Source organism: Macaca fascicularis, chromosome 10 (genome assembly GCF_037993035.2).
Source record: "Macaca fascicularis isolate 582-1 chromosome 10, T2T-MFA8v1.1".
NCBI lineage: Eukaryota > Metazoa > Chordata > Mammalia > Primates > Cercopithecidae > Macaca > Macaca fascicularis.
Window position 1 is genome coordinate 83,049,207 of NC_088384.1, and position 27,262 is coordinate 83,076,468.

Sequence of the window (27,262 nt, forward strand, 5' to 3'; positions counted from 1 at the left end):
TTCGCAGCCATTGAGCAATGCTGTTCTTGAGGGCCACTTTCCTGGAGGCTGAGGTCAACACTAGTGGCCGCCACATTCCAGGGACGGCCCAACCCCTCTCCCAGGGAAAATAATCTCCTTCACACATCCTGACTGATGCACCAGTGGCCCCTAAACCCACTAGGTCTCAGCTGCTGTTTCTGGCCACTCTCCAGAGCTAGAAACTGGGTCCCTTCCCAGATCTGAGGTCTCTTCACTCAAAAGCCACAGAAATGGGGGTAAGTAATAGATACTAATAGGCCAGGCACAGTGGCTCACACCTGTAATCCCAGCACTTTGGGAGGCTGAGGCAGGCAGATCACTTGAGGTCAGTAGTTCAAGACCAGCCTGGCCAACATGGCAAAACACTACTACAAATACAAAAATTAGCTGGGTATGATGATGCACGCCTGTAGTCCCAGCTACTCAGGAGGCCGAGGCAGGGGGATTGCTTGAGCCTAGGAGGAGGAGGTTGTAATGAGCCAAGAGCGTACCACCGAAGTCCAGCCTGGGCGATGGGAGAGAAACACTGTCTCAAAAAAAAAAAAAAAAAAAAAAGTAATAGGTACCAATACTTTTTAAGAACCTGCTAAGTGCTGGGACCTAAAATATATGAATCTTCACAAAATTCCTTCTAGAAAAATAATATTAAAAGAAAAAAAAGTAAGACTTAGATGGGCCAGGCACAGTGACTCACACTTGTAATCCCAGCACTTTTGGAGGCTGAGGCAGGTGGATCACAGGTCAGGAGTTGGAGACCAGCCTGACCAACATGGTGAAACCCCGCCTCTACCAAACAAAAATTAGCCAGGCATGGTGGCGTGTCCCAGCTACTCAGGAGGTTGAGGCAGGAGAATTGCTTGAACCCAGAAGGCGGAGATTGCAGTGAGCCAAGATCGCACCAGTGTCCTCCAGCCTGGGCGACAGAGCGAGACTCCATCTAAAAAAACAAACAAACAAACAAACAAACAAACTTAGATGGCCACATAACTTGCTCAGGGCCACATGACCAAGGTTTGAGAAGCCTGTGCCATGATGCTATGGGACCCTCCTCTTCCCCTGCGGTGGCTGTTAGCACCAGAAACTGTCCCTGTATAATGGGAGGAGAAGTGATCAGTAAAGTTAATAATCCCCAGGTCGAAGAGAGGGGAACGGTGCCTCTGCCTCCTCAGTAGGGATCCCTGCTCTTTTTTCTTTGAAGGCAAGAGGAAGAGAGAGAATGTCCCATAATTTGTCAAGGACGTCCCCACCCCTGGCCTGCTTGGTCTCACAGGCACCTGCAGCCTCTATCCAGGAGGGAACACCCCTGGCCCCCTGCTCTCTTGCCCCTACTGTTGCTGAGGGTAAGTGAGGGTGAAAGAGTGGCCTCTGCTGCCTGGATCGTACCTTTGCATTTGGTCATGTGCCTTTCTGGAAAAATGACCTTTTCTGGGTCCATGGTAGGGATGTCAAGGGAGATGTTTGTGGAAAGGAAGGTCTTCCTGGCACAACTCAGATCCTAGTGTCCCTGCCCCATCCTACCTGGCACTCTCCTTTTTCAAAGCCATCCCAGGAGCCTTTCCTGACCACTTCCACTGGAACAGCCCCATTGCCCTGCATTTCAACAGCCCATGAGCAGTGTGTTTATGGAGGCTTAATTCCAGGCTCTATCTCTCACCTACTTAAAAATATTCACAGCTTGTAAGCATCCACAAAATGAAAGCTGAACTTCACAGCATGTAAGCCCCTTCACTGTTTGTCCCAAATGAGATTTTCTGAGTTTCTCCTATAGGATATTCCCAGGACCCAAACTTGGTATTTTCTTGCCCACCTGTCCCTTCCACTTGTAATACCCTCTGCGATGCCTCATCCTGGCTGACTCTTGTACATCCTCTAAAACCCGTAAGCTACCTGTGAGCCTGTGGCTGCCACCCTACATGCACACACAGCAGCAATGGGGAGCTACAATGGGGGTTATGTCCTGTTAAACCTGTCATAAATTGAAAATATCATAGGTCAAAATGCATTTAATACATATAACTTACCGAACATCATAGCTTACCCTAGTCTATCTTAAACACACTCAGAACACTTATATTCACCTACAGTTGGGCAAAATCATCTAGCACAAAACCTATTTTATAATAAAGTGTTGCGTATCTCATGTAATTTATTAACTACTATATTGAAAGTGAAAAACAGGACGGTTGTTTGGGTACTTGAAGTATGGTTTCTACTGAACGCATATCACTTTTGCACCATTGTAAAGTCAAAAAATTAAGTCAAACCATCAAAAGTCAGGGACTGTCTACACTGAGCACCACCATCATCACCCCACCTGCATCTCAAAGATATTGATTCACATACTAGCTAGGAAATAAGGGCCATGTGTAATGCCTCCTCATGTGTGTGAACCCAGCACAGCACCTGGCAGGGAGCAAACCTTGGCCAACATTTAATTAGAAGGTTCTTACCCCTTTTTGTTGCAGACTACTTAGGCACCTAGGGAAGCATATGGGTCCCTTCTCAGAGTCACGCTTGCAAAAGCATAAAACAAAATACAAAAGATTACAAATGAAACTGATTTTATTGGAAAAGCCATCAAAATATTTTTACAGGAAATGCGTGACTTGGTAATGAATATGCTTCTGCATTAAGGTATTACATAACAAGATCTAGTTCAATTGTTCTAGGATCATTTGTTGAAAAGACAAATGAAAAGACTACCCTTTCTCTATTGAATTATCTTTGTACCTTTATCACAAATAAATTGACTCTGTGGGTCTAAAAAAAAAAAAACAAGATCTGTGGTGCATTCTAATGACTGTCACTTCCCAAAAGTGAGCATAGAGAGTATTTCAAAACATCTGCAACAACTGAAAGTGAAAGGAAAGTATCTGTGGGGACTGCTAATATTCGTTTGAATCATATTATCAATTAAAGAAAAAAAGCTTTTAAAAATTAACATTAGTTTTATTTAGAAGTATTATTGAGGACTATAGACTAAGCCCTGTAGCCCAGCCCTTCAGAGAGGTTATATCAGACTGCTCCAGCACAGTATTTTAATCTACTGTTTATATATAGGTGGTGGGGGTTCCATATGTACAAAATTATATTGAACTTGTTCAGAAGTTCTATTAAAGCAGAATTATATTGAGTTTGGGGTGTAAGAGTATATCTGTTCATAGCAGGATAATTACTAACCTAGTCAGACGTTATCTTCTGTGTAGGAAGAGGCAAGAACTAGGGTCATTTATCATTTCAGGAATATAGTGACTCAGACAAGAGATGTGGCAGGGAGGCGGGGGCATATGTTCTATCCTATTTTATCTTCAACGCATCTTTCCAGAGAGCCGTACTTTGTCACAGAGTCGGGGACTTTGTGAAATTATGCTGGCACGCAGAAATGAGCAAACATGGCTATGTTTGTTACTTTGTCTCATAATTCGAAACTGCCAATATTGAACCGGTTTTGAGCTACAAATACAGCAATTGCACTTGGTTTTGTCTAACTACTCTGGTTTGTTGCCTACATTCATTGAAGGTAATCTTCAATATCAGGTAGAGGTGAGTGAAAACAATTATTATTTTTCTCTATCCAAGTTCATGGACCTCCTGATTTACAGCACGGATCCCTTGAGAACTCCTAGTCAATGACTCAGCCAAGGCTACTGAAGGATCTCCCCTTTGCGCCCAGATCCGCCTGGCCTCCCCCTCCCCAAGCAGCTAACCAGTATCGGTCTCTGCTCCCTACAGGCTCCTTGTTCCCGCAGCTGAAGCCATCGGAGGGCGTCTTCAAGGTCATCTTCTGGCTCGGCTACTTCAACAGCTGCGTGAACCCGCTCATCTACCCCTGTTCCAGCCGCGAATTCAAGCGCGCCTTCCTCCGTCTCCTGCGCTGCCAGTGCCGTCGTCGCCGGCGCCGCCGCCCTCTCTGGCGCGTCTACGGCCACCACTGGCGGGCCTCCACCAGCGGCCTGCGCCAGGATTGCACCCGGAGCTCGGGCGACGCGCCTCCCGGAGCGCCGCTGGCCCTCACCGCGCTCCCCGACCCCGACCCCCCAGGCACGCCGGAGATGCAGGCTCCCGTGGCCAGTCGTCGAAAGCCACCCAGCGCCTTCCGCGAGTGGAGGCTGCTGGGGCCTCTCCGGAGACCCACCACCCAGCTGCGCGCCAAAGTCTCCAGCCTGTCGCACAAGATCCGCGCCGGGGGCGCGCAGCGCGCAGAGGCAGCGTGCTCCCAGCGCTCAGAGGTGGAGGCCGTGTCCCTAGGCGTCCCCCACGAGGTGGCCGAGGGCGCCGCCTGCCAGGCCTACGAATTGGCCGACTACAGTAACCTGCGGGAGACTGATATTTAAGGACCCCAGAGCTAGGCCGCGGAGTGTGCTGGGCTTGGGGGTAAGGGGGACTAGAGAGGGAGGCTGGCGTTGTTCTAAGAGACCCCGTGCAAATCGGAGACCCGGAAACTGATCAGGGCAGCTGCTCTGTGGCATCCCTGAGGAACTGGGTGGAGCTTGAGGCTGGAGCCCTCGAAAGGTGAAAAGTAATGGGGCCCCCTGCTGGACTCAGGTGCCCAGAACTCTTTTCTTAGAAGGGAGGGGCTGCGGGCTCCGTGGGGCCATTTGCTCCCAATCCCTATTTGAGAAACACTGCCCCATCCTCCATGCCCTGAACCCTGAGTAGACAGCCCCAAGCATGCCCAGGAAGGCCTGCCCCTCCTCTTCTGGGGAATGGGCACAGAAGCTTTGGCCGGCTACCCCAGTGCCTCCCTTAGGGAAAAAGTCAGTGGGACCAGGGCTCCTCAATGGACAAATTTCTCCTTCTTACTGCCGACTGGAGGAACCCAGTGGACCTACCACCACCACACAAGCTTTGGTGGCAGATTGTATGGCCGTCATACAAGCCTGTTGTATTTATCCTTGGGCCCACTCTCCGCCACCCAGGCTCCTCCGTGCACACCCCATCACCTGGCCCTAGCCCTTATTACTTCCCCTCAAGGGCCTTACTGTTTACACTCTGTACATAGCTCATCGTGCCTGTGCCCATCACTTCTTGCTGGGATTCCGAGCCACCAATTGGAGAGCTTTATTTGTCATTTTGAGACATATTTATTGGTAAGAGTACTTCTATTTTGTCCAAACTGTGCAAACTGTCCCTCTTTAGCTCATAACCCATTAAAAAAAAAAAAAAAAAAAAACTACTTTTTTCCCCTAAAGTCTGTCAAGAACTAAAGACCCGCAACAGAAAAGATTGGGTCTATATTCGCCTTTCTAGTTTCAACTTCACTGACTCCTTAACTGATGGCTGCTGTCTGTTGGGAGTTTTAGCATGACCAAAGGACCTGGGGAGGGCGGGTTGTTCGGGTTGTTAGGTTTTAAAACTCACATGATCAGTCTTGTGAACCAAATAGTAATCCTAAGCACAGATTGTCCTTTTGTCAGTCTCCCCTGATGCTTATGTGATGCTCTGAGGGCCTCAGTGAGGAAGGTGGCCATCAGGTAAATGGGTGAAATATAACTTTACATGAAAAGATATACAAGCCCGAGTAGATAGCTGTACATGGCTAGCAAAAGAACCCATACCTAGGAATCATGCTTGTTAGCTTTGAGTAAAATGTCATATTCCTACTTGTCACATTCCCATGAGATTGCAGGCATTTCAGTCTTCAGCTGGATAGTATCAACCACATACATCCAACCAGCATGGAGGTGATGGCTGTGGCCCACTGGACCCTTGGGAGAACAGTGGGTTAGACAATACACTGGGCTGTCTGGGGTGCTCTGAACTGGATGACCCAGCTGCTGCGGCCACATAGACCAATATTTTGAGCCCAAAGTTTCCATTCTTTACCAGGCAGGTAGTCTATCTGAAAGGTCACCCACAATTTCAGGCATCTCACCCAAGTTTTACAGAGTTAAAAAGGCAGCCAGTATTACGGCCTGGAAGCAGACATTTCACACCGTGAGTCTACAGCAGGTTCTGGGCTTTCAGGCCTGGCCTCCCTGGAGGCACAGGAAGGGAAGTTTATGGCTGGGAGCATGTTGGGTGCTGACAGAATGTTGCATACTCCAAAGAGGGCTCCACTTTGCAGCACATTGGCTGCCCCAAAGCTGGGGACACCAGGAGACAGCCTCACTGTCTTCTGGCAGAGGTAGGGGCCATCTGTCAAATCAGTGGTGAGTAAGGGGGCAGACTGCAGTGTCAAAGAATTGAACATTGGCCTCTGGGACAGGGAAGAGCAAGACCTCTTTCAACAGCAGCCTTGGGTTTGCAGAGGGTCTCCAAGCAGAGTGAAAGTTGGTCATGTTACCAGAAAGCGGTCCCTATCGAGACCCTAAGAGAGGGTTTTTGGGTCTTGCACAAGAAAGAATTCAGGGCAAGTCCATAGAGTAAAGTGAAGGCAAGTTTATTAAGAAAGTAAAGGAATAGGCTGAGCACGGTGGCTTATACCTGTAATCCCAGCACTTTGAGAGGCCGAGGCGGGTGAATCACCTGAGGTCAGGAGTTCGAGACCAGCCTGGCCAACATGGTGAATGAAACCCTGTCTCTACTAAAAATACAAAAAAATTAGCCAGGTGTGATGGCAGGCACCTGTAATCCCAGCTACACAGAAGACTGAGGCAGAAAAATCGCTTGAACCCGGGAGGCAGAGGTTGCAGTGAGCCAAGATCATACCATTGCATTCCAACCTGGTCAACTCCATCTCAAAAAAAAAGAAAAAAGGAATAAAAGTGGCTACTCCATAGGCAGAGCAGCAGCATGGGCTGCTCAGCGGCTCATACTTATTTTTACTTCTTGATTATATGCTGAACAAGTGGTGGACTATTCATGAGTTTTCCAGGAAAGGGGTGGGTAATTCCCAGAACTGGTGGTTCCTTCCCTTTACAGACCGTATAGGGTAACTTCCTTGCATTGCCATGGCATTTATAAACTCTCGTGGTGCTGGTGGGAGCGTATTTTAGCCAGCTAATACATTATAATTAGCATGTAATGAGCAGTGAGGACAATCAGAGGTCACTTTCTTTGCCATCGTGGTTTTGGTGAGTTTTGGTCGGATTCTTTCCTGCAACCTGTTTTATCAGCAAGGTCTTTATGACTTGTATTTTGTGTCTATCTCCTGTCTCTTCCTGTGACTAAGAATGCCTAACCTCCTGAGAATGCAGCCCAGTAGGTCTCAGCCTTATTTTACCCAGCCCCTATTTAAGATGGAGTAACTTTGGTTCCAGCACCTCTGACAGTCCCACATGCCAGGGCAGCTGATCCCACAGAAAGTCAACAGTGGGGCAAAAGGGGAGGGAGGGAATGGAACCTTCATCAGGAGGATTTGTGGGCCTCCCTGCCCCAGTTAACCGAGTGGGAGTGGAGGCAGGAAGGCCAGCAGCTTGCCCTGTACTTGCTCTAGGCATGGTAAGCAATCTGGAAAATATGTCTGATGTTTGAACCTCAGCCTGTCTCTGGGATACAGGGGCCCCAGATACAGCTACCTCCTCCTGTATCCCTGCACCAGGCTGTGAGCCTACAGGAGGTGCAGGAGGGCTTCAGAGCCCCCAGAGAGACCATGCCACAGCAAGGGCATCCAGGTACCTTGTTCTAATCATCAGTAAAGCACTGTGCTGCTGAATTTGGTTCTGGGACATGGCAAAGGGTCATAGGGTGGCCAAGAGGATGGGAAAAAATAACAACAGCCCTTCTGGAGGAGGCAGCCTCTTGCTAGTGATTTGGGGACCATCTGAAAGAAGTGCATTCACTGTACCATTTGCTGGGTCCTCAGGTAGCTCAGATCCCCAGCCGGGCCCACACATCTGATTAGAAAGACTGTCCCTGAGACGCCTGTGGAAAAAAAAAAAAAATGGGGCCATTGTCTCCAGCCAGTAGGAATTTCTTTACATGATCTTCAAGGGATGGGGTGAGGCCTGAGGGAGTTTGTGAATGAGAAAGGGATGGTCTTGTGAGATGTGACAGGGACAGAAGCAAGCCTCCAAGGACACTAGCATTCACCCAAGTGCCCACCTCCATCCTTAAAGAGCCTCATTCCTGCTTCCCACTCAAGGACCCCAGCTCCAGTCTGCCCTCCCTCTCCAGCTGGGCTGTCACTGCCCACCTTGCTTTCTTCCCACACTCTTCCCGGGACCTCTGTCCCCAGCATCCCCAGGGCTGCTTTTGCAAGTCACCTGGGACCTTCCATTTCCCTGGTCTCCTCCCCTCCTTCTCTGCTGCAGTCCACACTGGTGGCCACTCCCTGATTCCTGGAATGTTCCCTCCCTGCCTCTGAGCCATGCCTCTGGGATCTCTTCTGACCTGCTGACCCTACTCTCTCTCTGCCTCCTCCACAGGCTTCTCTCTCCACTCTTAAATGCTCCCCGGGGTTTTATTCCTCTTTTTCTCAACTCTTCACACAATTTCATCCACTCCATGTCATCTCAATGACCACTTGTACAGAAATGACTCCCAAGAGGCTGTCGCTAGCTCCAGATGTTAGTGCTCGTCCTTCCCCTGGGTGACCCCCAGACACCCCAAATACAAGCCCCAAGGCCACTCGCCTACTGTAGTATCTCCTATCTCCTCTACTGTCTTTGGGCATGATGATGCCCCTGACCCTGCTGGCCCTTTCCACTCCCCATTTTCCAGAGTCTTCATCTTCCTCCTGCCATACACAGATCCCCTGCCAAGCCCTGCACTTCTTGCAGCCTCCCTCGTAGCTCACACCCAGTCATCCTGGGTTGCGATAGAATCTGCACCTGCATCCACCACAGGGGACAGGGCTCTGTCCCCTGGGCTACTTGGGGTTGGGCTGAAGTGTTTACTAAATACTGGATCTGAGGAGTTGGCCCACTGACCCTTCTCTGGGACACTGCCCTGTTGCCTGTCTGGCGGCTGACTCACCATCACCAACCTTGCAAGGCCCTCACCCCCACTGGTCCCACCAGTCCTCTGGGGGCTAGAGGCTGCAAGGAACCAGCTGCGCCCTGGACTTTGGCAGGAACATGGGCTCTACGCGCCCTCCAGGTCACCTAACCCTCCCATCTGGAGCCCCACCCTGCCCCCAAAGGCTCCTCACTGTCATGCTGCAAGCCAGACCCTTAGTCCCTCCTCCAATGGGTGGTGACAGGTCCTGGAGAAAGTTTTGGGACCTCAGTCACCCTCCCTCAGTGCCCTGTCAGAGCTTTAACTCCTCAGAGACCTCCTGATCCTGTTTCTATTCCCATCCTACTACACCCACAGGGGTTGCATGTTCACCATCCACTTGGAAAAAATTTTCCTTTTTTTTTTTTTTTTTTTTTTGTGGCTTCAGGAAAGCATAAAACCAGATGCTTGTAAAGGGTAAACTGGTCCCGCAGCCTCTCTGCTCGGAATGGCTCTCTGGGGAGCCCAGTGGACCCGTACTCACTGGGCCCAAGTGGTGCTGGGGCCTTTGGGCAAGAGGGCATGGCACTGCTGTCAAGGGTCTGGCCAGGACTTTCTTCCCTTCCCCAGTCCCCAGCCCTTTCGGGAAGCAGTGAAACAAAGGGAATGCTGAGCAGGACGCCAGCCTACATTCTAAAATTGCTGCGGTCTGGGGAGGAACTAAGTGGAACTTGCGGGATATGCTTGGAACCAAGAAGAAATCCAGGAGCTAGGGCCACAACAGGCTGAACTTTCAGAGCCAGGAGCTGGAGGTAAGGATGCATCAGAAGCATTTGCAGACACCTCAGCCATGACATTTAGGGATGTTTCTTCCAGGATTCACCATTCACGTGACTCCACCATTTTGTTTTGGTCCACCTCCTTCTGCCCTGCCAGAACCCAAAAAAGAAATCTCCGTTCCTTTTCCTGAGAGAGGGAGTCAGCTTGGTCCCATTCATCCACTGAGCCAAGCCACAAACATCATTGGTCACTGGCCAACCTATGGAGTGGCTAACTTTGGGTCAGGTCTGAACAGTGAGGGTGGGCACATGGGAGTGAGATGGATCATGTGAGGCAAAACACAGCTGTCTGGGCACCAGCATCTGAGGGTGGGGATGGGGCAGATAATGATGACATCCCTAGCACACCGGATCAGCTAAGAGCACAGCTGCAGGCAATAAGGAAGTGGATCAATAGCTGCATAAACCTGGGGCATTATTTTTCTCACTTGACAAGTTATAGGACAGGTGGTTGCTGGCATTGCCAGTCAAGAACTAAAGCTCTTTTTTTTTTTTTTTGAGACAGAGTCTTGCTCTGTTACCCAGGCTAGAGTGCAGTGGCGCCATCTCGGCTCACTGCAACCTCTGCCTCCCAAATTCAAGCGATTCTCTTGCCTCAGCCTTTCAAGTAGCTGGGATTACAGACATGAACCACCACGCCTGGCTAATTTTTTTTTTTTTTTTTTTTTTTTTTTTTTTGAGACAGAGTCTTGCTCTGTCACCCAGGCTGGAGTGCAGTGGCGCGATCTCAGCTCACTGCCAGCTCCGCCTCCCAGGTTCATGCCATTCTCCTGCCTTAGCCTCCCAAGTAGCTGGGACTACAGGCGCCTACTGCCATGCCCGGCTAATTTTTTGTATTTTTAGTAGAGACGGGGTTTCACCATATTAGCCAGGATGGTCTCGATCTCCTGACCTTGTGATCTGCCCTCCTCAGCCTCCCAAAGTGCTGGGATTATAGGTGTGAGCCACCGCTCCAAGCCAATTTTGTATTTTTAGTAGAGACAGGGTTTCACCATGTTGGCCAGGCTGGTCTCGAACTTCTGACCTCAAGTGATCCACCCACCTCGGCCTCCCAAAGTGCTGGGATTACAAGCATGAGTCACCGCACCTGGCCGGACCCAAATTCTTCCTAACTGCTTCTTATTCTGTGGTGTGTTGGCTTCTGACCTTTTTGTTGCCCCATTGTGATCCTCATGTTCTTGTTCAAGGCAGAGAGAGGAGAAGGATCTGGGCTGTTGCATCCACCACCTTTTATCAAGATAGCAAAAGCTCACCTGAAACCATCTCTCTGCATACCTCCACCCAGGGTCTTACGAGCCAGAACTGGGTGGCATGACCACTCTCCCCAGGAGACTGGTAAAGTGAGGAACAGGATGGTGTGGTTGGCTTAGAGCAGGGGTGCAAAAATGTTGCAGGCCAAACTCATCCCACTACAAACTAAGAATGAGTTTTACATTTTTTGTTTTGTTTTGTTTTGTGAGGGAGTCTTGCTCTGTCACCCAGGCTGAAGTGCAGGCTGGTCTCCATCTGCTGACCTCGTGATCCACTCACCTCGGCCTCCCAAAGTGCTGGGATTACAGGCGTGAGCCACTGCACCTGGCCTGAATTTTACATTTTTAAATGATTGGAGGGGAAAGTCAAAAGAATAATATTTCATGACACATGAAAATTATATGAACATTACTACATAATATTCTCAAGTTTGCCTCTTGGCTCACAGAGCCTAAATTTTATTCTCTTGCCCTTTACAGAAAAAGTTTGTCAACCCTCGCTTTAGGATGATTGAGGATCATTGCCAAAATCAGGATTCTGACAGCAAGAAGAAACAGAGAATAGATTTCAGGTAGGCATTCCTGGTGTCTGCTACACATGCCATCACACATTTCAAGCCTGTATCCAGTTATCTAATTTGCAAGCAACATAAGCTAAGAGGTCCCCCTCTCACCAAGAACCTAGCAAAAACAAGTTATCCCAGAAGCCATCTGCCTCAAGGATATCTTCCCAGACTGACCAAATGTTTAGGTTTTTGGGTTTGAGTTTTTGCTTTTCTTTTTTTGAGATGGAGTCTCGCTTTGTCTCCCAGACTGGAGAGCAGTGGCCCAATCTTGGCTCACTGCAACCTCCCCCTCTAGGGTTCAGGCAATTCTCCTGCCTCAGCCTCCCAAGTAGCTGGGACTATACCTGGCTAATTTTGTATTTTTAATGGAGACAGGGTTTCACCATGTTGGCCAGGCTGGTCTCGAACTCCTGACCTCAGGTGATCTACCTGCCTCATCCTCCCAAAGTGCTGGCATTACAGGCATGAGCCACAGCCCTGGTCAAATGTTTAGGATTTTGAAAGACAGCTGTGAAAAGGAAAGGGGGACACTAGGAAATCCCTGGCTAGCTGCATCCCAAAAGACTCTGTGCAGTATTATTTGCTCAGTGAACTTTCCCCCAGCCAGTCATTTATCTATTCTTCAGTATTACAGGTCCAGAAAGCAGATCTGATGACCAGTCTCATATAAGCTGACATGGACTTCCTAACTCACTAGGAAATAAAGTTTGTAAGCCCACGGCCAATGTGCTAATTTTTAGTGGGATATATAACTTAACCATCAACAAGCCAATGTATTTATGACAATAAATGAGCTTGATGGGAAGCCAGTCTGTGGTCTGAAAGCTGCTTCGTGAGCTCACAGGCAAAGCTGAGGAGTTAGGGAAAGGTTATTTATTTAGTGCACCAAGCACAGGACTTGGTCCCTGGGCCAGGGTTCCACCTCCTGGTGCATCCTGCCTCTGTTTCCAATACATCCCTCTCCATCCTCCCGTCTGACTCACACTTCATTCATAGCCTTTCATTTCGCTCTGTGCCTTTAAGTTCACATTGCTTGTCTCTAATCTCCTCCATTGTGGGTCCATTTCAGAGTAGAACTCACAGAAGACACTCTTAAGAACTTTTCTTTCCAAGCTCTTAGGGGGCATCTTACAGTCACCCTAGTGGACAAGCCTACGAATGCCGAATGCATGGGCTTCATACAGGTTAGGTAGTCGGTGTCCCCCTGACTCCAGCTATGAACTGCACCTTCACAGGTGGGGCACAGGGGCCCTCTGACACCCTTCAACCAGCCAGTACTCTCCAACCATCAACGAATGGCCAGGTGAGGTCATCAAATGCATGCATTTGGTAGTATTTACTACATACCTACTATATATGTAGTAGATGGGGATACATCAGTGTGCAAAAGAAAAGAAACCTGCCACCATGGAGTTCTTGTTCTAGGACAGGGTGATAGGTAAGAAACAACATATATGGTAGGTTAGAAGGTGATAAGCAAATATAACAGGAAATGTTGGGGATGGGGAAATTGTGCTTTTAGATCCAACACTCAGGGAAGTTCTCAGCTAGGTGATGTGTGAAGAGTGAGCCATGCAAATCCCCGAGGAGAGCATCTAAGGCAGAGGAGACAGCAAGTGCAAAAGTCCTGCCGTAAGAGGGTAACTGGCATAGTCAAAAATTAGCAAGGATGCCAGTTACTGTGGCAACTGCAACCGTCCAGGCAAGAGATGATGGTGGCTTTGCCAGAGGAATTGGGGTGGGAGTGAAGAGAGCGGGCAGAGAGATTCTGGAGACGAAGATTTTGGAGCTAAGCTAGCATTCCCATGTGCTCAACCCATGCTTAGCACACCCTTCCCAAGCTACCCTCTAGAACTGCCTGCCTTATTAGGAGCCCTCAGGAAATTTTTTTTTTTTTTTTTTTGAGACGGAGTTTCGCTCTTGTTACCCAGGCTGGAGTGCAATGGCATGATCTCGGCTCACCACAACCTCTGCCTCCCAGGTTCAAGTGATTCTCCTGCCTTAGCCTCCCGAGTAGCTGGGATTACAGGCGCCTGCCACCAAGCGTGGCTAATTTTTTTTGTATTTTTAGTAGGAACGGGGTTTCTACATGTTGGTCAGGCTGGTCTTGAACTCCTAACCTCAGATGATCCACCCGCCTCATCCTCCCAAAGTGCTAGGATTACAGGCGTGAGCCACCACACCTAGTCAATTTTTTTTTTTTTAATCAAAGACAGATACTACTAACTCATCTTGGTATTTAAGTCCTTTATAAGACCCCTCCCCTTAAAATACCAATAAAGAGCTAAAAAGAGGATAAAAATTCAAAACAGATCTAAAAAAATGAGGATATCAGCCAGCCATCTGCAAACAGTTAGGACTCCAGAGCTGAGGAAGCTGAATTAAAAGACTCAGAGCCCTTGCCAGAGTGTTACCCTGTGCATCAAAGTCACCCCTGGGGAAGGAAAAGGCTCAGCCCTCTCCACTGCATATAACCCACCCTTAACTCCAAGAAGAGTCCGTCTAATCATCAAACCTCCGGCCACTGTCCTGTTGCCCACACATTACTTTCTGAGTAGCTGAGGACAGAGTTATGATCCTCCATTCTCCTGATCCCCTTCAGGAACTTTCTTTTTTGTTGTTTATTTATTTGTTTGTGGGAGACAGGGTCTTGCTCTGTTGCCCAAGCTAGAGTGCAGTGGTGTGATCATAGCTCACAGCAGGCTTGAACTCCTGGGCTCAAGTGATTCTCCCACCTCAGGCTCCCCAGTAGCTGGGACTACAGGTGCATGCCACCATGCCCTGCTCATTTTTAAATTTTTGTAGAGACAGGGCCTTACTATGTTCCCCAGGCTGGTCTTGAACTCCTGGCCTCAAGTGATCCTCTCAACTCAGCCTCCCAAAGTGCTGGGATTGCAGATGTGAGCCACCAAGCTCAGCCCCTTTCAGAAACTTTCTACATCCAGTGAAGATTTCATGTCCACTGGACTGTACCAGTTTGTGGGTTGGGAATCAAAAGGGATCTTGAGAGCAGGGTAAGACACCATAGCTTTTCAGGTCTTAATCTGATGGAAGAGAAGTAGCCAGCAGCTTTGAATTATTTTTAATTTTTTTATTTATCTACTTTTTAGAGACCATGTCTCACTATGTTGCCAGGCTGGACTCCTGAGTTCAAGCAATCCTCTTGTTTCAGCCTACTGAGTAGCTGAGACTACAGGTGCGTGCTACCGCGCCCAGCTAGCTCTGAATATTTAGAATAAAGTTCTTCCTCATCAGCCAAGAATTGGGCAGTGGGGACAGAAGATCTTTCCTCAATCTCATAGATTAGAACTAAAAGAATGCCCGCTGGCTTCTATTCCCTACAGCCCCTTGGGCTAGAATCAAGTCATGAAATGCATCCTCCCCAGGGCCCTGAAGCCCTTGACCTACTCCTGCCAGGCCCCTTTGCTGGACCTGAGTCACAATAAGGGTAGGTTCCCATTCTGTGGATCCATTGCTCACTCCATCACCAGTGCCCAGAAAGCTCCCTCTTGGCCTGGATGACTCCCCCAAAGAAAGGTGTATTAGTCAGCTATAGCCACAGTAATGCTACAAAACAAGTCACCCCTTAATTCACAGGTTACAATAGCAAGCATTTATTTTTCTTGCTTAGGTGTCTGTCTGCAAATTCTAGGTTTGGTTCTAGGCTTTTATGGCTCAAATCCATTCCCCTTTTCTCTGTATTCTCCTTGAACCATCCACTGTCTGGGGCACATTCTTCCCATGACTAATAACAAATACGTGAAGCTTTAAAGCTTCTGTTCCTAACACATCATATCTATCTACATTTCACTGGCCAAAGCAAGTCATATGGCCAAGCCCAAAGCCAATGGGGCAGGAAAATATACTCTGCTCCAAGGAGAGGAAAGTGACTGAATATTTGCTAAAAATTTTCCAATATATCGCAAGAGGACTGGCTCTTCTGGCAGAATTGCCTTCTACCCTTCTCTAGCCACCAACCAGGAGACCTCAGGGTGCAACTCATGACCAGCCCAGGAATATCCTAAGGGACCTGGAGTCTACAACTGATGAGTGTTGGCCTCCTTTCAGCAAGCAAGGGTTCCTAAATTAAGGTGGACCACAGGCAGGGACAGTTGCTATAATATCTGGGATAACTTCCCCATGTAGACAAGCAAGGTATAACTGGGAGGGTGGGATTCACATTCTGAGGGTGGATACACTACTGGCAGGCAGTCTGGACATCACATTTCTGAGTCTCTAAACCTCTTTTTTGTTTGTTTGTTTGTTTGTTTGTTTTTTGACATGGAGTCTCGTTCTGTTGCCCAGGCTGGAATGCAGAGGCACGATCTTGGCTCACTGCAACCTCCATCTCCCGGGTTCAAGCGATTCTCCTTCCTCAGCCTCCCGAGTAGCTGGGACTACAGGCGCATGCCACCACATCCAGCTATTTTGTTGTATTTTTAGTAGTGACAATGTTTCACTTTGTTGGCCAGGTTGGTCTCGATCTCCCAACGTCAGGTGATCCACCTGCCTTGGCCTCCCAAAGTGCTGGGATTACAGGTGTGAGCCACCATGCCCAGCCAAAAACAACAATTTTCTTTCTTTTTTTTTTTTTTTAAAGGAGTCTCACTCTGTCACCCAGGCTGGAGTTCAGTGGCATGATCTCGGCTCACTGCAACCTCCGCTTCCCAGGTTCAAGTGATTCTCCTGCCTCAGCCTCCTGAGTAGCTGGGACTACAGGTGTGCACCACCACACTCAGCTAATTTTTGTGTTTTTAGTAAAGATGGGGTTTCACCATGTTGGTCAGGCTGGTCTCGAACTCCTGACCTCGTTATCCGCCTGCCTTGGCCTCCCAAAGTGCTTGGATTACAGGTGTGAGCCATCACACCTGGCCAAAACAACGTTTTTTTATTACACTGAGGAATGGCCAAGTTGTACAGATGCCAGTGCTCTCATACCCTAGCCGTGGGCATGTAAATAGGTAAACCTCTTCCCAGGGTAATTGGAGAGTGTCACCATGTGTCTTATGTGGCTCACACTGATTGCAGGTTGTGTCATATCCCTGAGGAGTTCACATCTATAATAGGGGTACAAAAAATATTTATTAAATGAAAGGCAACAGTATAATTGCTGGAAAATGCAAGTTTTAAAAAATTAATATTTACTGATGCAAATAGGCTTAAAAACATTCCTCGGGGGAAGAAAAGAAACTTTAAGGCCAGGCATGGTAGCTCACGCCTGTAATCCCAGCACTTTGAGAGGACAAGGCAGACGGATCACTTGAGGTCAGCAGTTTGAGATCAACCTGGCCAACATGGCAAAACCTTATCTCTACTAAAAATACAAAAATTAGCCAGGTGTGGCGGCACACACCTGTAATCCCAGCTACTCAGGAGGCTGAAGCAGGAGAATTGCTTGAACCTGAGAGACAGAGGTTCGTTGTGTGACCATACTTCATATAAGTATATAACTATCCACTGAGTATAGTATGGAAAGGAAGGAAAAAAGAATAACTTTACAGGGGAGAAACCTGATAAGCACTACTTTAGCCAGTTGATCAAGTTCAACATCAACAGTCATGAATCACATCAATAGTATATACCCTTGATATAAGATGAAAATGGTACTTTACCTCCTTCCAAAAAACCTCATTACCCAAGCCTAATTGTGAGAAAAACAGAAAAGGTGGGGCACAGTGGCTCACACCTGTAATCCCAGTACTTTGGGAGGCCAAGGTGAGTGGATCACCTGACGTCAGGAGTTCAAGAACAGCTTGGCCAACGTGGTGAAACCTCATCTCTACTAAAAATACAAAATTAGCCGGGCGTGGTGGTGCATGCCTGTAATCCCAGCTATTTGGGAGGCTTGAACCTGGGAGGCAGAGGTTGCAAGGAGCCGAGATCACGCCATTGCACTCCAGCCTGGGCAACAAGAGTGAAACTCCGTCCCAAAAAAAAAAAAAAAAAAAAAAAATTAGAAAAAAAATCCAATAGAGGGAGATCCTATAGTATACCTGACTTCTACTCCTCAAAAATTTCAAGGTCATCAAAAACAAGGAAAGCCTAAGAAAACGTCATAGCCAAGAGAAACAAAAACTGTTTTTTCTCTCTACTCACATTCAACACAGAACACTTCTGTGATCAGATGTGGTGGGCTTCCCTCCACATCAAGCAATTCTTCAGCAGACACCAACTGGTGTCTGTAATTCAGTTCCACTCTGGCACTACCCGGCTGAGATGGTGTCAGATCCCACAGGTCAAGGGCTCAGTCCCGCAAGATGCCTCCACTTCAGACGCCAATCACAAGTCCCAGGTAAAGACCCGTTGTAGAAACAACTTATAGCTGACTGATCAGCTATAAATCAGGGTTCCCATGACCTAGCACCTCAGGTTCAATACTTTTTTTTTTTTTTTTTGAGATGGAATCTCACTCTGTCGCCCAGGCGAGAATGCAGTGGTATAATCTCGGCTCACCGCAAACTCTGCCTCCCAGGTTCAAGCAATTCTCCTGACTCAGCCTTCAGAGTAGCTGAGACTACAGGCGTGTGCCACCACACCCAGCTAATTTTTGTATTTTTAGTAGAGACAGAGTTTCACCATGTTGACCAGGCTGGTCTTGAACTCCTGACCTCAGGTGATCCACCCACTTCAGCCTCCCAAAGTGCTGGGATTACAGATGCGAGCCACCGCATCCGGCCTCAATAATTTCTTAAAATGGCACACAAGACTCAGGGAAACACTTTACTTAAGTTTACCAGTTTATTATAAAGGATACAGATGAACAGCCAGATAAAGAGATGGATGGACAGGGCAAGGTGTGGGTGGACGTGGAGCTTCCATGCCTCCTCTGGGTGTGCCACCCTCCCAGCACCTCCACATGTTTAGCAACCCAGAAGCTCATCAGAGCTTGTTGTTCAAGAGGGGGTATTTTGGTTTTTGTTTTGAGACCAGGGTCTAACTCCGTCACCCAGGCTGGAGTATAATGGCACAAACATGGCTCACTGCATCCTCGACCACCTAGGCTCAGGTGATCCTCCTACCTCAGCTTCAGCCTCCTGGGTAGCCGGGACTACAGGCACACACCACTAAACCCAGCTAATTTTTTCTGCTTATTGTAGACATGGGGGTCTTGCTATATTGCCCAGGCTGGTCTCAAACTCCTGGATTCAAGCAGTCCTCCAACCTGAGCCTGCCAAAGTGCTGGAATTACAGATGTGAGCCACCATGCCCAACCCAAGAGTTGTAACAGAGCCACCCTGCTTCCCAAAAATTGGTGGGTGGGGATAAAAATTCCAACCCTCTAATCCTCTAATTACTTGGTCTTTCTGGTGACTGTCCCCACTCTGAGGTTATCTAGGGGACCAGCCCTAAATCACCTCATTAGCATTAACTCAGGTATGATCAAAAGGGGCTCATTATGAATAACACAGGACACTGCAATCATTCAGAAAATTCCAAGGGTTTTAGGAGCTCTGTGACAGGAACCAGGGACAAAGACACAATACTGTGTATATTTCCTATTATACCACAGAACCTAAGGAGACTCGACAACTAAATATAATGTGGTATTCTAGAAGAGAAAAGGGACATTAGGGAAAATATAAGGAAAGCTGCATAAATGACGGAGTTTAGTTAATAAGGTATCAATATTGGTTCATTAATTATGATAAATGTATCATACTAAGGTAAAATGTTCATAATAAGGGAAATTGGGGGGATGGCAGACTATCTTCTTGCCTCTTTAAGTCTAAAACTATTCTAAAAATAAAGTTTATTAATATAAGAACAGAATATAAGAAACAGAACAAAAATAAACAAATACACAATTACAGCTGGAAACTTCAACACTATTCTCTCAACAATTGATAGAACTAAACTGAACATCAGCAAGGATACAGAAGAATTCAACACCACCATCAGTCAACAGTATCTAATCAACATCTATAAAACACTCCACCCAACAAAAACAGAAGACATATTATTCTTTTCAAGCACCTATGGCTTGTGTACCAAGATCATGTAAACCAAAAAGTTTCTGAGACAGGCCTCGCTCAATGTAGAAGTTTATTTTGCCAAGGTTAAGGACATGCCCAGAAGTAAACTCAGAATCACAGAAACAGTCTGTGGTCTGTGCCTGTCTCTAAAGATGAATTTAAGGGCGTCAGTATTTAAAGGGGAAAAGTGGGCTGAAGAGGAACAGTCATTCACATGTCGCAAGAGAAAAGGAGCAAGTAGGGAAAGAGTCAATTATGTATTCGTCTCATGCTCAGTAAATCATTAAGATAAGGAGAACACAGAGTAGCTAGCTTTGGAGATAATTTAACCTGTTATCTGTAGCTGTCTGCTTAGGAACACAATGAAAGGCAGCCTCTTGCATGATTTGGCTCTCAGTTTAATTTTTTTCTTTTGGCCTCGTGAATTGGGATCCTGGGTTTTTATTTTCCTTTCATAATCATATACCATATCCTGGGCCATAAAACAAACCTGAACAAATTTAAAGGAATTGAAATCATGCCAAGTGTGTTCCCCAACCCCTGTGGAATCGAACTAGAAATCAATCAGAAAGATCAAAAGAAAATCTCCAAAAACTAGGAAACTAAAAAACACACTTCTAAATAATCCCTGAGTCACAGAGAAGTCTCAAGAGGAATCAAAACATATATTGAACTGAGTGAAAATGAAAACACATCAAAATTTGTGGGACGCAGCTTAAACAGTGGTGAGAGGGAAATTTAGGACACTAAATGCTTACATTCGAAAAGAAGAAATGTCCCAAATCTATAATCTGACCTCACACCTGTGAAACTGATACAGGAATTTAAAAAGGAATTATTTAGCAGGTAGTGAAGGTAAGGAAGTCCTCAGTAAGGTTTTCCTTTTAATACAAAGCAGCCCCCAAATCATTTCTTTTTTTTTTTTTTTTTTTTTTTTTTTTTTTTTTTTTGAAACGGAGTTTCACTCTTGTTGCCCCAGGCTGGAGTGCAATGGTGCGATCTCGGCTCACTGCAACCTCTGCCTCCCGGGTTCAAGCGATTCTCCTGCCTCACCCTCCCAAGTAGCTGGAATTACAGGCGCCCGCCACCACGCCACACTAATTTTATATTTTTAATAGAGACAGGGTTTGGCCATGTTGGTCAGGCTAGTCTCGAACTCCTGACCTCAGAGCTGGGATCACAGATGTGAGCCACCGCCCCCGGTCAATCATTTTCTTTTCTAACAAATAACAGCCTGTAAAATCGACCTGCAAACATGAAAAGGCAAGCTAGAAGCTTGCACGAGTGAATGCTTGCAGCTGTGCCAATAGGAAAGGGCCTACCTGGGGGCTAGGCATGTTCAACATGGCGGCTCCATCTTCCTTCACGTGTACGGTGAGGAGAAGACAATATGGCACCGGCCAAGTAACGACTCCATTTGTATAATAGAAGATTAGGATGGGGTCGCCAGCTTCCGCGCATACTATGTAGACGTCAAACCTGGTCCAACCAATCTTTGGGCGCTATAAATCAGACAGCGCCTCATCAAGCCAGTCTATAAAATCCAGAGCACTTTGCTGCGGGCCGAAGTCCCACTCGGAGCCCCTCTCTCTGGCGGGAGAGAGTGCTATTCTAGTCTCCTTTCTCTTTCTTTTGCCTATTAAACCTCAACTCCTAAACCCACTTCTTGGGTGTCCACATACTCAATTTTCCTTGTTGTGAGACTACGAACCTCGGGTATTTAGCCCAGACAACGACGCTGCTTCAAAACTAGAAAGAAGAGCAACGGCCGGACGTGATGGCTCACGCCTGTAATCCCAGCACTTTGGGAGGCCGAGGCGGGTGGATCACGAGGTCAGGAGATAGAGACCATCCTGGCTAACACGGTGAAACCCCGTGTCTACTAAAAATACAAAAAATTAGCCAGTCTCCCTGGCGGGCGCCTGTAGTCCCAGCTACTCGGGAGGCTGAGGCAGGAGAATGGCGTGAACATGAGAGGCGGAGCTTGCAGTGAGCCGAGGTCGCATCACTGCACTCCAGCCTGGGCGACAGAGCGAGACTCCATCTCAAAAATAAATAAATAAATAAAAATAAAATAAAAAACTTACGGGAGGAAGTCAAGGCCATGATTAACGGAAAATTCATAGCTTTAAAGGCACATGTTAGAAAGGAAGAAAGTCAAAATTAACAAGCGCCCACCTCAGAAAGAAAAAGAACAGTGCATTAAGCCTAAATAAAGTAGAAAACAGAAAATAATAAAGATAAGAACAGAAGTTAATAAAATTAAAAATCTACTTACAAAAGAGAGGATCATGAAGCCAAAAGTTGTTTCTTTTAAGACAATGTGCTTTGGGAGGCCGAGACGGGCGGATCACGAGGTCAGGAGATCGAGACCATCCTGACTAACACGGTGAAACCCCGTCTCTACTAAAAATACAAAAATTAGCCGGGCGCGGTGGCGGGCGCCTGTAGTCCCAGCTACTCGGGAGGCTGAGGCAGGAGAATGGCGGGAACCCGGGAAGGCGGAGCTTGCAGTGAGTGGAGATCGCGCCACTGCATTCCAGTCTGGGCGACAGAGCGAGACTGCGTCTCAAAAAAAAAAGACAATGTGCAATTATTTCCTGGTGAGCTTGAACAAGAGAAAAAGAGAAAGCGTCCATAGTCAAGAAAGAAGTCCGGGGAGGGAGGGGAGAAAGGGTTTAAAAATTAACTATTGCGTACTATTTTCACTACCTCAGCACTTGTGTGCCAGGATTATTCATATTCCAAACCTCAGCATCGCACAGTATACTGTGATCCCCAAATATCTGAGACAGTTCTCAGTCAATTTTGGAAGTTTATTTTGCCAAAGTTAAGGATGCGCACCCGTGACACAGCCTCAGGATGTTCTGAGGACATCTGCCCAAGGTAGCCAGGGCACAGCTTGGTTTTATACATTTTAGGGAGACATGAGACATCAATCAACACATGTAAGATGTACATTGGCTCCATCCAGAAAGGCGGGACAATTCAAATTGGGGAGGGGGATTCCAGGTCATAGGTAAGAGACAGTTGCATTCTTTTGAGTTTCTGATGAGCCTTTCCAAAGGAGGCAATCAGATAAGGATTTATCTCAGTGAGCAGAGGGATGACTTTGAGATCAGTCTGTTCTTTGTCCACAAGGAAATTCCTTGTGGGGATGTAGCTTTATTATCTAAGTTGCTAACTTTCTTAGGAAGAGAATGGGAGGCAGGTTTGCCCTCAGCAGTTTCCAGCTTGACTTTTCACTTTGGCTTAATGATTTGGGAGTTCCAAGATTTATTTTCCTTTTACGATACCCAGGTAACAAACCTTCACAGGTACCCCCCAAATCTAAAATAAAAGTTGAGACCAAGTGTGGTGGCTCAAGCCTGTAATCCCAGCACTTTGGGAGGCTGAAGCAGGCAGATCACTTGAGATCAGGAGTTTGAGACCAGCTTGGCCAACATGGTGAAACCCCATCCCTACTAAAAAATACAAAAATTAGCTGGGTGTGGTGGTAGGAGCTGGTAATCCCAACTACTCAGGAGGCTGAGGCAGGAGAATTGCTTGAACCCGGGAGGCAGCAGTTGCAGTGAGCCAAGATTGTGCCACTGCGCTCCATCCTGGGGGACAGGGTGAGACTCCATCTCAAAAAAATAAAGAAAGAAAAGAAAAGATGAAAAAAGAAAAGAAAAGAAAAGAATGGGTTATATATAAAAAAGTAAAGATTTGGCACTCAGCTTGGAGAAAGGAAGTTAAAGACATGATAATGGTTTCAAACATCTGTTGACATGAAGACCTAAAGAAGACTGAACAAAATAACATGAATTAAAATGCATCTGGCCAGGCACAGCGGCTCACGCCTGTAATCCCAGCAGTTTAGGAGGCCAAGGCAGGTGGATCACCTGAGGTCAGGAGTTCGAGACCAGCCTGGCCAACATGGTGAAACCCCATCTCTACTAAAAATATAAAAATTAGCTGGGCATGGTATTGGGTACCCGTAATGCCAGCTACTCAAGAGACTGAGGCAGGAGAATTGCTTGAACCCAGGAGACAGAGGTTGCAGTGAGTCAACACAGTGGCACTGCATTCCAGCCTGGGTGACAGAGTAAGACTCCGTCTCAAAAAAAAAAAAAAAAAGATGCATCACAGACTTTTTGATTTACATGAAGCAACATAATATGAAGAACTGCTTATGATGGAAGAAAATAAAAGAAAAGGATTTTACTACGAATTGAACTTTAAAATTTTAAGTGGTTAATCAAATTATGTTTATAATGAATAATTTACATAATATTTTGTTTGATTCAAATCTGTGGCTGAAGCAAACACAGTTTATCATATAGAATAGTTAGAAGACAGCAGAAACAATTTCACTGACACGACTAGATAGGTCTAGCTCACATTTTACAGGTATATAGTAAATCGCAACTGCAAAATTCTTCTAATTTTTAGGTACTGAAAGTCAAAGTGATGATTAATCAGATTGGGAATTTGTCCTGTAAAAGATTACCTTGACAATGGACTGAAATAATGGAGCTCCTACTCTAAGAAATATTCTCCCTAGAGCAATCTTACTCTTGCTGGAACTGGGTAAGAAAATTTTGATTCCCTTTGGATTCTCAAAGAATCGTGAACTCATGTGAAAATCAAGAAATTTCAGTTTTAAACTATTAAATAAGGAAGAGATGACACTAAAGGGCTAAAGATAAAATCCAAACCCATCAATTGCACCTTAGATTTTATTTTACTAAAGTGAGCAAAAAGATTTATCACTTATGTCTTAATAAGAGAATTAAGCAAATTGAATCAATTGTTTAAGTCATATTTATTGATAAGCCCATTTTTAGGCCACAGTTTAGCTTAATTGCCATTTAGCAGATCATCTGCTTACTTTTCTTTTTAAAATTTTATTTCTCCGTATCATTAAAATTTTTATATAGTGAAAATAGAGTTAATTTTTTAAAAAATAAAAATAGAAATCACTCATGAACATAAAACAATAATACATGGATATGATGAAGTTAAGCCAATAAATTTGAAAACCTAGTGAAATAAACAAATTCCTTTAAAAACACAATGTACAAAATCTCTCCTAAAAAAGATAACATGGGCTAGGCACGGTGGCTCACGCCTGTAATCCCAGCACTTTGGGAGGCCGAGGCGGGTGGATCACCTGAGGTCAGGAGTTCGAGACCAGCCTGACCAACACGGAGAAACCCCATCTCTACTAAAAATACAAAATTAGCCGGGCACAGTGGTACATACCTGTAATCCCAGCTACTCAGGAGGCTGAGGCAGGACAATCGCTTGAACCTGGGAGGCAGAGGTTGCAGTGAGCCGAGATCATGCCATTGCACTCCAGCCCGGGCAACAAGAGCGAAACTCTGCCTCAAAAAAAAAAAAAAGAAAGAAAGAAAAAGAAAATATGAATAATACTATAATAAAGAAATAAATTAAATCTGCAACTTAAAAAACTTTCTGAGACTAAATGGCTTCACTTGTGAATGCCATCCACACATCTAAGGGTGCAAATTTTATTTTATTTTATTTTATTTATTTATTTGAGACGGAGTTTGCTCAAATTTATTTATTTGAGATGGAGTGCAATGGCGTGATCTCACATCACTGCAACCTCTGCCTCCCGGGAGGAACACCAATTTTAAACAAACTCTTTCAAAGACTGAAAAAAGAGCGAACACTGCCAAATTCATGTTATGAGGCCAGAAAAACTTTGATACTAAAATCAGACAAGAAAGGATGGGGACGTTCCAAGAAAGGATGGGGAACAACTGGAAGTCTCATACCTGCTCCATTTGCCCCAGGCAGCTTTCCTGAGCCTTGGATGACCACTTCACAATTCTTATACTCCAGGTAAGTTTTATATCCCAGGGCCGCATGACTCACTGAACTAATGTATTGAAGGACATCCTGTTTCTGAACGGGACTAGAACAGAGTCCAGACAGTTTTATACCTGCAGGAGGGTATGTCCATTGGTACCACTACTTTGGGAAGCTGATTCAAATTATCACCTGAAGTTGAAGTGACTTTATGAACCATCAGTTCCACCTCCAGGCACATACCAATCAAAATGTGTTCCCGTTTTTTTTTTCCTCCCTGACACCACCGAGGTCGCACGCGTGAGGCCTCTCTGCCGCCCGCCGCAGCAGACAGGGCCCCGATGCGCTACATCGCCTCCTACCTGCTGGCTGCCCTCGGGGGTAACTCTTCCCCCAGCGTCAAGGACATCAAGAAGATCTTGGACAGTGTGGGCATCGAGGCGGACGACGACCGGCTCAACAAGGTTATTAGTGAGCTGAATGGAAAAAACATTGAAGATGTCATTGCCCAGGGTATTGGCAAGCTTGCCAGTGTACCTGCCGGTGGGGCTGTGGCCGTCTCCGCTGCCCCAGGCTCTGCAGCGTCTGCTGCTGGCTCCGCGCCTGCTGCAGCAGAGGAGAAGAAAGATGAGAAGAAGAAGGAGTCTGAAGAGTCAGACGATGACATGGGATTTGGCCTCTTTGATTAAATTCCTGCTTCCCTGCAAATAAAGTCTTTTTACACATTTAAAATATATATATATATATGTTCCCATGTGTACCATGTGACAAACATGCTCATTGCGATATTTATTCATAATAGCCACAAACTAGAAACAACCCAAATGTCGTGGTGGCTCACACCTGTAATCCCAGCACTTTGGGAGGCTGAGGTGGGCGGATCCCTTGAGACCAGGAGCTCCAGACCAGCCTGGCCAACATGGGGAAGCCCCGTCTCTACTCAAAATACAAAAAAAATTAGCCGGGCCTGGTGGCAGGTGCCTGTAATCCCTGCTACTCGGGAGGCTGAGGCAGGAGAATCGCATGAAACCAGGAGGCGGAGGTTGCAGTGAGCCAAGATCACGCCATTGCAATCCTTGGCAACAAGAGTGAAACTCCGTCTCAAAAAAATAAATTAATTAATTAAAATTAAAATTAAAAAAAGGATCAGATAAGAAAAATGTATTATATATAAAAATGCATGAGCTACTACCGCACACAACAACATAATGCATCTCATGAATATAATGCTTCACGAAAGAAGCCAAGCTTCAAAGAACACATTCTGTAAGATTCCAAATATGGAAAGTTCATGATAGGCAAACAATTAAAAATGATAGTGTTAGAAGTCAAGTCCTTTTGCAAAGTGGGAGGAACTTACGTTTCATGAAAGGGACTTTGGTAGTGCTGGCCATGTCTCATTTCTTTACCTGCCTCATGGTACAAAGCTGTTTACTCTACTAATTCATCATACATTTATATTTTGAGTAATTATCTCTGTGAAACAAGTTCACTGTGCACTTAGTTACCAACTTATCTGAGTCCAGTGAGACAAAACACCCACATATGCAACAAGTTACCTGAAGAGGATCTATTACTTACAGATAGGCACCAAGGGATAACAGAAGCCTAGGGTTCATTGTGAGCTGGTCACCTAAGGCTCAGGAAAGCAGCCTGGGGCAGAAGGCGTCTCAACTGTGCATGCCCCACTTGCACTGCAGCTGAGAGCCCCCAAGAAGCAGCCCACCCTGGGCTTTATACCCCGGAGATACATGATTCACTGGACTAAAGTGTTGAAGGACATCCTGTTTCTTTCTTTCTTTTTTTTTTTTTCTTGAGACAGAGTCTCGTTCTGTCGCCAAGACTGGAGTGCAGTGGTGCGATTTCGGCTCACTGCAACCTCCGCCTCCCAGGTTCAAGCGATTTCCCTGCCTGGCCTCCTGAGTAGCTGGGATTACAGGTGTCCACTACCACGCCAGGCTAATTTTTTGTAT

The 27,262-nt window shown here is 46.4% G+C and overlaps 1 protein-coding gene, 1 long non-coding RNA gene and 1 pseudogene across 5 annotated transcripts in view; 2 read left to right on the forward strand and 1 right to left on the reverse strand.

Annotated features, from left to right (window-relative positions):
* ADRA1D (adrenoceptor alpha 1D) overlaps window positions 1–5,194 on the forward strand; it is a 28,462-nt gene extending 23,268 nt beyond the window's left edge. Inside the window, exon 2 of the mRNA XM_045362554.2 lies at window positions 3,754–5,194. Coding sequence (XP_045218489.1) covers window positions 3,754–4,355 — 602 coding nt within the window. The 3' untranslated portion in view covers window positions 4,356–5,194. The remainder of the gene's footprint in view (window positions 1–3,753) is intronic.
* LOC123567120 (uncharacterized) lies at window positions 165–22,114 on the reverse strand. 4 transcript variants are annotated; one of them, XR_006689812.3, is made up of 4 exons: window positions 21,748–22,114; window positions 9,532–9,770; window positions 7,751–7,827; window positions 2,566–6,700 (listed from the first exon to the last, which is right to left on the reverse strand). It is a non-coding gene; the product is annotated as an uncharacterized lncRNA (long non-coding RNA). The 4 variants fall into 4 exon arrangements; XR_012419172.1 differs by lacking the exon at window positions 9,532–9,770; XR_012419171.1 differs by lacking the exons at window positions 2,566–6,700; window positions 9,532–9,770; window positions 21,748–22,114 and adding an exon at window positions 165–958 and having other exon boundaries at window positions 7,751–9,236.
* Window positions 9,540–26,021, forward strand: LOC102129292 (large ribosomal subunit protein P2 pseudogene; annotated as a pseudogene).
* The last annotated feature ends 1,241 nt before the right edge of the window (window positions 26,022–27,262 follow it).